General features: G+C 48.9%; 1 protein-coding gene across 1 annotated transcript; it reads right to left on the bottom strand.

Annotated features, from left to right (window-relative positions):
• Positions 1-371: 371 nt before the first annotated feature.
• On the bottom strand, positions 372-2,662 carry LOC114475176 (tubulin alpha chain-like). The gene is made up of 4 exons (XM_028465826.1): positions 2,615-2,662; positions 1,965-2,187; positions 1,445-1,593; positions 372-1,362 (listed from the first exon to the last, which is right to left on the bottom strand). The coding sequence occupies exons 1-4, from the start codon at positions 2,615-2,617 to the stop codon at positions 391-393; spliced, it is 1,347 nt and encodes a 448-aa protein (XP_028321627.1). The 5' UTR covers positions 2,618-2,662; the 3' UTR covers positions 372-390.
• Between the last annotated feature and the right edge of the window lie 8,680 nt (positions 2,663-11,342).

Below are 11,342 nucleotides of genomic sequence, written 5' to 3' on the forward strand. Positions count from 1 at the left end.
CTGCTATAAAGACAACTGCAAGCAGATAAAAACCATCCAACAGCGTGAGAAACTGGACTTAGAACATACTGTAGATTAATTGCTGCATTTAAGTACACACTTGTAGAAGTAATAACCATCCAGTCTTTAGATTAGGTAGCCTAGGTCATTTATTTTTTTATACTCAGACATTTATTTTTTTATACTCAGACCTTTTTCATCCAGAATTTACTAAATTATAAGTCAAATGTCAATTTTTTCAAGAAACAATTACTTGAGTAATTGATTGCAAGCTTGTTTGAATGCCAGACCTTTATTAGTTTTAATACTTTGCTGCAGAGCAAACTAAACAGTTGCTGGAAATGCTGCACTGATAACAAACTTTTGGAATGTGCAGTTACATCAAACCCTTTAGTATTCTTCTCCTTCCTCATCTCCCACAGTGTCGGTACCAACTTCTTCGTAATCTTTCTCCAGGGCAGCCATGTCCTCTCTGGCCTCTGAGAACTCTCCCTCCTCCATTCCCTCTCCAACATACCAGTGGACAAAAGCTCTCTTGGCATACATCAGATCAAACTTGTGATCCAGTCTAGCCCAGGCCTCAGCAATGGCGGTGGTGTTACTCAGCATGCAAACGGCCCTCTGCACTTTGGCCAGGTCTCCTCCGGGAACCACAGTGGGAGGCTGGTAGTTGATGCCCACCTTGAAGCCTGTTGGGCACCAGTCCACAAACTGGATGGAGCGTTTGGTCTTGATGGCTGCGATGGCAGAGTTGACGTCTTTTGGCACTACATCACCGCGATACAGCAGACAGCAGGCCATGTATTTACCATGGCGAGGATCACATTTCACCAATTGATTGGCCGGCTCGAAGCAGGCGTTGGTGATGTCAGCCACAGACAGCTGCTCATGGTAGGCTTTCTCAGCAGAGATGACCGGGGCATAGGTGGCCAGAGGGAAGTGGATACGAGGGTAAGGCACCAAGTTGGTCTGAAACTCTGTCAAATCAACATTCAGAGCTCCATCAAAGCGAAGAGAGGCTGTAATTGATGAGACAATCTGGCTTATGAGACGGTTAAGATTTGTGTATGAAGGGCGCTCAATATCAAGGTTTCTGCGGCAGATGTCGTAGATGGCCTCGTTGTCCACCATGAAGGCACAGTCTGAGTGCTCCAAGGTGGTGTGGGTTGTCAGGATGGAGTTGTAAGGCTCAACTACAGCAGTAGAAACCTGGGGTGCTGGGTAGACGGCAAACTCAAGCTTGGACTTTTTACCATAGTCGACAGAGAGCCTCTCCATCAACAAGGAGGTGAAACCAGAGCCAGTGCCTCCACCAAAGGAGTGGAAGATGAGAAATCCCTGCAGGCCAGTGCACTGATCCGCCTGTGAACAAAAGGCAATCAAAGCCATATTAGTTCCAAGATCAGGTTTTATTTCCTTCAACTTTTATTTATTTTAGTCGTACCAGTTTACGAGTCCTATCCAGAACAAGATCTATGATCTCTTTCCCAATGGTGTAGTGTCCTCGGGCGTAGTTGTTGGCAGCATCCTCTTTTCCTGTAATAAGCTGCTCTGGGTGAAACAGCTGACGGTACGTTCCTGTTCGCACTTCATCTATTGAGTAACTCAAAGCAATAAGATTATGTAGTTTCAAAATAATCTAATAAAATACACAATTCAGAGTAATCTCCAATCCATAGACATTTTTCCTTTTAACATAAAAGTTCTAATTAGCTCATTTTACATTTTTCCTGATGTTCAGGGACAGAAGATGACTAGGCACGAGTGAGTAATAACACAAACACATTTAAATGAAGTTAAACCAGTGAGCTGATTTCTTGTTGATTGCTTTCTTACTGTTTGTCAATATAAATTACTTACTTTTCCCAGTATAAAGAAGTACAGTGTATTCTGGGTATAGTTATAGTTTTGTTAGTCATAGTTCTGATATAATTATATATCAATGAGTTGTTAAGATTACTCACCGATGACAGTCGGCTCCAGGTCAACATAAATGGCTCTAGGGACATGTTTCCCTGCCCCAGTCTCACTGAAAAAGGTGTTGAAGGAGTCGTCTCCCCCTCCAGATGCCTTGTCCGAAGGTAACTGTCCGTCTGGCTGAATCCCATGCTCCAGACAATAGAGTTCCCAGCAGGCATTACCAATCTGGGCTCCAGCTTGGCCCACATGAAAAGAAATGCACTCACGCTGCAGAGAGCAAACAATATTTCAGGATCCTCCTGGCACCACTTACAATGTCAATTGGTCATTTGCTATTTTGTTTATTGCCAAATCTAATAGTTTAAGTTATTAAAAGAGAGAGAGAAACCGCAACAGCAGATGGTAAATGGTAAATGGACTTGATTTTATATAGCGCTTTATCACCACACTGAAGCAGTCCCAAAGCGCTTTACATATCAGCTCATTCACCCAATCACTCTCACATTCACACACCAGTGGGACAGGACTGCCATGCAAGGCGCCTGTCGACCACTGGGAGCAACTTAGGGTTCAGTGTCTTGCCCAAGGACACTTCGACACATAGTCAGGTATTGGGATCGAACCCCCAATCTCTCGATCAGAAGACGACCCTCTACCACCTGAGCCACGGATGCACAATGAAATCCTGTCTTACCATTGTTTATCTCTCTTCTCCGATGCCCAAGCTTCAGTCAGAAGTAGTAGTGTCAGAGACAGCTGTGTCACTCTGCTTTTATACACCTATGGTTTACGGGAAACAATGATTTGATCTGGGTTGTAATCAAAGAACCTTGCAAATGAGACCAGAGAAGATCTTCCGCTTGATTGTCATGTACACAATGCCAACGAGGTCACCGCCCTGGGTATTGTGAGAACCTGTGAGTGTTTTGTGCCTCATGTTTCAGGTGAAGTTTACAGTTTGTTTTAATAGCCAATTCTGAATGCTTGCGTTTAAGTTGCACTGGAGAGGATTCAAAATGCCTGAAAGTGAATCTTATTGTTTGCATTTATTTTGTGTCAAACATCTCACAGCCTCCTAACTGTTTTTTTTGTTAAAGTGTGCATGAAAAGTATCGTAGTTCTATTTCATCCTTACTGACCAACAGAGGAGGTGCTTCAAGCGCTGAAAGATCATCCTTGCGCATGCGCAGGTCGAGAATTTAATAATGTCACATGTGACCTCCCGGTGAGTCATGTGAGTCTTTTTAGGTTATATTCTTAAATGTGCTCTGGTCCAGTCCCTAGAGGATCTACGCTGCCGTCCAAAGCCGACATGCGCTCCGCTGCGGTCATTGGAAGCTACACAGCTGTCCGGAGCTGATAACCCGCCCGGTTCTTTAATGTTGGAGGAAGACACATAATCATACACTTATAATAAAGACGAGGTCAAGGAATGGATGAAACACCATTTATTAGAGATACAATTTACGGGTGAGTGAGAGACTATTCAGCGCTGGTCCCCAGGGTTCCTTCACACGTGTGTTCCAGAAGCTGAAAGAGCCCATGATCATGGCATCGCCTGGCTTTCTTCTCTTTGCTCCTCCTCTTCTGCAGGGCCATCCTCCCTCTGACCTGTATCAGTATTCAATGTGTGTGGGATTGGGTGTGCACCGCTGAGTGACGTGAAGTCTAATGTGCAAATAATGTCCCTAAATATCCCTCAATTCCCCCTGTTGGGGTGGCCTGTAAGCCACCCTACTAAACCAGTGTAGATACCAAGTGAAAACCTATATGTATCTCTGTATGCGCTCCCACCTCATCTGGGGAAATGCTTCCCCCCACCAAAGGGAAGTAGCATACTCACCTCCTTCTACGGGGTCGGCATATATTGTAAAGTGGAAATCTCTACAATATGAAAAACCCTCAGAACCCAACGCACTAAAATTAGCAATATCTACGTGAAACTATCTAAACACAATTTAAAGGTCCTATATCATGCAAATCAACTTTTTGTAGTTTTTCACCCTGTTACAATGTTAATTCTTTATCATAAACACCCCCAAAGTATTATTGGTCTTCCTTCCTGCATCTCTGAGATATCCTCAATAATCCTGCTCTCTGAGCTGCTTCTCTGCCCTCTCCTGAAGAACGAGCAGTTCAAATTTTAGTGACGTCACTAGCATTCTGAACCGTCCCCTCCAGGAAGTGCCTGCTGCCGGTGCCGCGCCTCATCAGTGAACATACACGCCCATTCTCTCTGGTGCTAGAGTAATGCAAGCGGCTGAAGAATATCTGTTTGGATGGACATTGTCCTTTCTTATCCATTGTCGTGGTGTGGGTGGTGTGGACCCAAATGCAGCGAGAGATGGAGGACGCAGGCAGGTGTAGTGTTGGTAGCAGTCCCTTTAATAATGAAACCAAAAATCTAAAGACCAGCACAAAGAAACCAGGGAGCAAGGAACAAACGCAGCAGGACATAAGGAGGGTAGATATTAACATTGATCCAGCAATCACCCTGTGTCCAAGCACTCAGCTAAATAGTGAGGGAAGCTTGTTTGGGAACGGGCCACACCTGAGTGGAAAACATGAGGTAGCTAATCAGTCAAACCAAGCACACATACATCACTGGGGGTGGAGTCACATGCAGGAATACCTGAAACACAGAAACAAGACTCAGAATAACTGAATGAGGACCACAAGGGTTAAAACACAAACAAAAACAGAACCTAACATCCAGTCTGCACAGGGAAAAGAAACAGACTTTGTTTTTGTATCAAACGATAACTTCTGGTAACCAAAAATGTGTGTTCGACTGCGAAAGTCCTTGGAATTTGTTCAAACTTCCTAAAGAAGAGTCTTCTTGCCAGAGAAGGTTGGAATTTATCTCTGGGAGCACGCGACACACCATCCAGCATCCGTTAGTCCATGACCGTCACTTTACAGAAGACTGCTTGGTGAACCTTGGCCAGTTCCAAAGTGGATTGTCCAGTAAATTACTGTATGTCTTCAAAACCAGGGCGATTCCCACAATAAAACCCACTGATGGAGAGGCCACAGCCACAAGTAAAATAAACCTCTAGCGAAATGTTAGCCATACTCACGTCTTTGTATTTATATTTGAAATACATTCTTTGGAACTGTTTACAAAGTTTGGTGGGAATGCCTGTTACCCATGCTGCCGGGTCTCTAGGGCTACGTCCTGAAATGGGAGGCACTCACATGGGGTGAAAGAACATAAGTAATATCTCTTAATAAATTAGTATTTTATTTTGCAAAATGTAAAATATGACCCATATATGACTGTAGTTTGATTTTGGAAGGTCTTAATATAGCATGATATAGGACCTTTAAGATCATACAGAAACCTTACCTTATGACACAATATTATCATGGCCTAAACACGTGTGTATGGGCCTAATTCCCATTTGTCCTCTTCTTCCCGTTCCAGATGTAGGGCCTTAAGTGGCTTGCAAACCACATCCACAAGGTCCTCCGAAGCATCCAATCCTTCAGCAGCTGCTTCACCTAAAAAAGCAAAAAAAGAGAATGTGAATCCACTAGCTAGTCTATCAAGCAAACCAAGTCATAGGATATGCATGATGTGATAAAACAAACTGTGACGTCACTCTTTACATGTACATAATAAAACATATTTCTTCTAAAATTACTTTAAACTACAATATAATATATTAAAGGTGCAGTCCGCAACTCTCAGATCCCTCTCTCCCCCTCCCTCCCCGCTGCTCTCTTGCCCTGCCTCTGAACTTGCCAAAGTCCCTCCCTCAGAGGAGCTAACAAGCTAACTATACTCTGACAGAAACGTCACAGTAATATAACATGAACTGTTAAAAACATATTACTGTAGTGCTTCTCTCTCTCAATGTGCATACACCACAGCAGCAGCAGCAGCAACAACAAAGTGTCACTTACAGCAGCCCATATGGAGGCTGCTGCGCGCACATGAACAACACGGGAAAGGGGCGGGGACTGTGAGCAACACCTGTCAGACAGTCCATCAAACACAATCCTGGCAGCAGGAGCAGCAGGGAGGACTCATTTTGTCTGTTTTTCACAAAACTACTAGTTTAGTGTAAAGCTGTCCTTACATAGTGACAGCTTTAGCACATATGACAAAAAGTCACTTTTATAAAAGTTGCAGACTGCACCTTTAATAGACCGCTGTTGCCATGCAATCGATGTTTTTGTTAAGCTAGTATTTCATCTGTTTCCATTTGGCACTAGCTGCTAACATGCCTTAGCAGAGAGGTGCTATGAGCTCTAGGGTTGGGTAGGCAGGGCGTTGCAAATCGAGACCACCAATGTCAACACCAATGACAATTCCATATTTTTCTGCTGGCAAATGTTAATCAAACAAAATCATCATCGTAAAACACCATTAACGAAACATAAACAATTATTTAATATAGCCTTCATACTCTTCCAACAAGATATATCCATACCTGTCCAGTATCCCGTTTTGGCCTGGAAACTCCCGTATTTTACCCCTGTTTCCCACCATCTTCCCGTATTAGTATAAGTATATTAGTAAATATCCCGTATTTTAATGTAATAATAATTCAAAGATGCCTTACTAAACGCCGTCACGAGCTTCACGAGAACTGCTACCTGAAATGGCCTGGCTTGGTGGCAGTTCTCGCGAGGTTAGTGCTGACAGTGCCAACAAACCCAGATCAACTCAGAAAAGAGATGAATGAATGAAGACGTTTCGGGGGAAAAAAAAACAAAGAACTGCTGTAATCTTCCTAAAGAGCAGCAGGATGGGACACAGTTACACGTTCTGTTGGATTAATAACTGAGATTTTAGCGTCTACCACAGCGGAAGGAACCACGTAAGTCACCATGAAAAATCAGCCAATCATAAGAGTCGCATATATAAACTCCTTTCAAAAAGTGTTAAAGAATGTAAAGTCTGCAATAAATATGTCTAAAAAGTCATTAGTGAATACCAGAGAACCACATGAGTGAGCATGAGAAACTAAAAGAAAATATGTAATGAATAAAATGTTAATGTCTAACTTAAAGACAATGTGAAAATAACAGTAAATATACAACGTGTTGACTTGTATATAAACTGTAACTATATTATATAAACACATGTGCTTCATATACACATTTATATTTTTATTTAGGCTGTTTTATAATTTAGGAATTAGGGTTGGGCGATATATTGAGATTCAAGATGTATCGAGTTATATATAATAGATTATTATGTATCAAAATACTAGTTTTAGGAGTCGCTGCTTTTACTTCTCAGAACAGAATGTACAGCTCAGTTAGATGAATTTTTTGAGTGCACATATTGTGCAACTGTTAATAAAGGTCGACCTAGTAGATTCTAATCACGTAATTGTATTTAGTAAGTGGTTGACAAGTGGGTATTTAGATTTCTTATACACCTATTTTAAAATATAAGGGATACTGGAGCTTAGTTGGGCAGGTGGGAGGGCTCGTAGTGGGCACCAGAAAATTTCCCTTTTTTTCAAATCCAAAACTTGACAGGTATGGATATATCTCATGACACGGCAGCGCGTCCATTGTTTGTGTTAGAAACACGGAGAAAGTGACAACAACAACAACTCGGAACAGCCTCAGTGAGGCGCATACACAAAGCCAATCCTTCCTTTTGTACCATTCACTGTGGAAATAAGTATGAACAATTTCCTGACCTAACCTTTGCTGAAGGTCTGGTAGTTCAGGCGTTGGTCTCCCATCTTTTAAAAGCTGTCATTTTTCCTCAAAAGAAATATTCTTTATTGTCTCTATTGCTGTCATCGTTCCTGTAGTGTTATCCCACCCACTCGCTAGAGAAAGTAGCAGCTTTATCAATTCACTAGTGCACTGTGAACTTATGTGAGGATAGGAAGTTCACAAGTGTTAAAAGGAAAACGGGCACCCCTATATTTTAATTGTTTAACAATGTGGTGTCATAATGTGGTGTTATTTTTGGGGAATAGTTCAATTGTTGTGTTCTTCCACATTTTTTCTTTTTTTTTTTTTTTTTTTTTTACTTGTCTGCACATGCTGTCAAAGGTCAACACCACAGGAAGTGCAATCATTATGAGACAGCAATACATATTTTGTTATTGCAATAAAATACATTGATTTATTTTATTGCTTAATTGTGACCATCACCAGCCCTCCCTAAGGAAGGGTAAGAAATCTTTTATTATAGGGAGGATATAAAAAGGGAGAGCAGTGTTACACCTAAGTGGAGGGGGAGGGGGAAGGGGAGGGGAAAGGGAGCAGGGAGAAGAGACTCAGGGCAGGAAATAGAAAAGGTGGGGAAGAATAGACTGTTTTGCAGTGAGGGTGAGATGTGAGGTTGTAGAATATATTGTGCTTATTATGTTGTGTAATCCAGCCAGTATGGTGACAAGTGTGAAGCTTAGCTACAATGGTGGTGGCTGTGAACCGGGGGAATGAGTGAATGGTAGTACCTAAAGCAAGTATTTGGGATAAACGTGTCTAAGGTTAAGCCCAGTATGAGTTTTATCCCACATCCCAAGGCGTGCCAGTGCATCGTATACCAGTATATGTGCAAAAAAAAAAAAAAAAACGCTACTGCAAGCCCAGGAACTGCCCTGGGCCCGCAGATGCAGCCAGCCAGCAGAAAGAGCAGAGGCCAGGGAGCCCCAGGGAACCCCCCAGATGCCCCCAAGATCCCAGGCCGAGAGGCAGCCACCGCCCCCCATACACACATCCGAGGAAGCCCCAAGCAGCCGAGCACCCAGCGCATCTCCCCACCAACCCCAACTCCCAACCCCAAGGCCCCCCGCCAGCATCCAGCCGCCCCCCACCCACCCACACCCAAGCACCCAACCCCCCAAGGGAAGGGCCCAGAGAGCCCCCCGCCCGAGACCCCAGCAGAGGAGCCAAGGCCCCCGCCCAGCAGACGGCAAGAGCCACGCGGAATGGGCAGCCGGCGGGCGCCCGCCGGTAGGCCCAGAGCCAGCAGGGTCCGGACCCCAGGCCAGAAGGACCCGGAATGGAAGCAGCGCCCCCAGGGGCAACAACCACGCCCATAGTCGCCGAGGGCACCAAGGGGATGCTGCAAGCCACCCCGCCGGCCCCCAGGCGCACCGACCAGGCACCCCAGAGTGCGCCAGATCGCCTTTCCTCCCCCCCCCCCCCCCCCCTCCCCCCCCAAGGGCCCAGCCACACCGCAGAGCCCGGCTCACAGGGCGCCGCCCAAGCCGGGGCCACCCGGGGCCGCACCCGCAGGTATGGCAGGGCGCGGCCCGCACCACCCGCCCCGGCAGACTCCCGCCAGGACCGGCCCAGCCAGCCGGCCAGATCCGCCGGACCCAAAGGGCACCACCGCAGGACAGGGAACCCCCAAAGGCGAGCCCCTGGGGCAGACCCCCCCACCCCCCAGCCTAGGAACAGGCCACAACCCAGCAAGACCGCGCAGCCCCAGACGGCACAAAGACAGCTGCCCAGGTCCAGCCCCCCACCGGTCAGCGCAGGCCACGGGGCAATGCCCCCCCGGCGCAAGAGCGACCGGCGGCCGCCACCACAGGAGAGAGGGACCCCAATAGCACACAACCGATGCGGAGCAGCAGCCCCCAGACAAAGGCGCAGAACCCACCCACCCGCCAGCTCGCAAATAGCAGGACAGACCTACCAAGTGGCCGATACCGACCTCAACCCCCGGAACAGCTAGAGCCGCCCCCCAGCAAAGAGCGCCACCCCGGAGCGCCAAGCAACCCCGCCCCAACCCCGGCGCAGACGCCGGCACCCCCCAGCGCGCCCACCCCCCACACCGGCGCAGCAAGCCGCCCCGGACCCACACGCCGCGAGGCACGCCCCCAAGGCAACCAGGAAACGAGACAAGCGCCAAGCCCCACCTGCAGGGAAGGGGCACCCCCACGCCCCACCAGGCCGGCACCGCCCGGAGAGACCCCGCAAAGGGAGCCCCCAGCAACACTCCTCCACACCCCCCAGAGACCCACCGCCCCGCAACGCCCGACCGCACCCCCCGATCGCCACACGGTAGCCCAGCCATCAACGGACGGGCCGGGCCCCCACCCGACAGGCCCAGATGTGTGAATTTACCCACCACCCTGTTATGGTGCCTCTCCATTCCCCAATGGAGAGGCACTTCCCTATCCCCTGAGTGAATGTATATGTTTAGTGAATGCATGAAGTGCTATTAAAAAAGGGTGGATGGAGGGGAGCGGTGCTCCCCATCCAGCCTATGTGTATATATGTGTATGTGGTGCAATAGCTCCGGAGGGTGGAAGTGGTGGTCCCACCCTCCGGGGGGTGGTGTGTTGAGGTGTAATTAAATTTGGAGGGATTAGTAGGGCAGCCAGAGGTGGGAGTGCCGCCCCCGCGCCACTACTTAGTAGCGCAGGCGGCGGCCCCCTCCACCATCCAGCCCCCCAAGGGTTGGGTATGTGAGTGTGGTGCAACAAGTGGGTGAGCCAGACCAGCTGGGAGTGAGTGATGTGAAGTGTCCATGTAGGAGGCCTGTCTGGTAGGAGCCTGGCCCGTCCGCACGGCGGGCCACCGGAGAGGGCAGACGGCGCAGACGGGCACACGGCACCGCGGGCCCCAGAGACGCGCCGAGCAGCACAACCGGAGACCCCCCGCGGCACCCCCCCGAACCGCGGCGGCCATACGGAGCACGGCGGGCCCCCCCCCCCAGGCGGAGCCAGGCCCCAGCCACATCCCCCAGCAGTAAATGGTAAATGGTAAATGGACTTGATTTATATAGCGCTTTATCCCCACACTGAAGCAGTCTCAAAGCGCTTTACATATCAGCTCATTCACCCAATCACTCTCACATTCACATTCACACACCAGTGGGACAGGACTCCCATGCAAGACGCTAGTCGACCACTGGGAGCAACTTAGGGTTCAGTGTCTTGCCCAAGGACACTTCGACACATAGTCAGGTACTGGGATCGAACCCCCAACCTCTCGATCAGAAGACGACCCACTACCACCTGAGCCACGGTCGCCCATCTGAGCCACGGTCGCCCATGGCTCAGGAGGCGACCCCCGCCGCCAGCCGGCCCAGAGCGGCCCGCCCCGCCAAAGCAGGCGGCCCCCCCGACGAGAGAGGACGCCACCAACCACCTAAGCAGGGCCACCCCGCCAGCCACGGACCGATAGGTAGGCGAACCCATGCCCCCCCAGCCAGGCACCGCAACCCCACATCAATGTCGCCAGCAGAGCCCCCCCCACCCACGGAGACCACCCCCAATCACCCCCGCGCCGACCTGAGACACACCCGACGCCAGCACAGCCCGGAGGACAGCAGGCTCCAGCCAACAGCCCCACCCCGCCCAAGGCGGCGCGGCACCTCGCCGAACCGCAGCCCGCCCCCGGGCAGACGGTGGGAGGGCGCACCCCGAGACGCCGAACCCAGAGACCCACCCCCGGGGCACCCCCGCCCAGACACGGCACCCACGGGG

This window comes from Gouania willdenowi, chromosome 14, assembly GCF_900634775.1.
Source record: "Gouania willdenowi chromosome 14, fGouWil2.1, whole genome shotgun sequence".
Classification (NCBI taxonomy): Eukaryota; Metazoa; Chordata; class Actinopteri; order Blenniiformes; family Gobiesocidae; genus Gouania; species Gouania willdenowi.

What these genes read in the sequence shown, in the direction of transcription:
- LOC114475176 (XM_028465826.1), bottom strand. An exon ending in CCTGGAGCCGACTGTCATCG is followed by an intron (nt 1,594 to 1,964) that starts GTGAGTAATCTT and finishes GTTACTCAATAG; the next exon opens with ATGAAGTGCGAACAGGAACG. An exon ending in TGGATAGGACTCGTAAACTG is followed by an intron (nt 1,363 to 1,444) that starts GTACGACTAAAA and finishes TTTTGTTCACAG; the next exon opens with GCGGATCAGTGCACTGGCCT.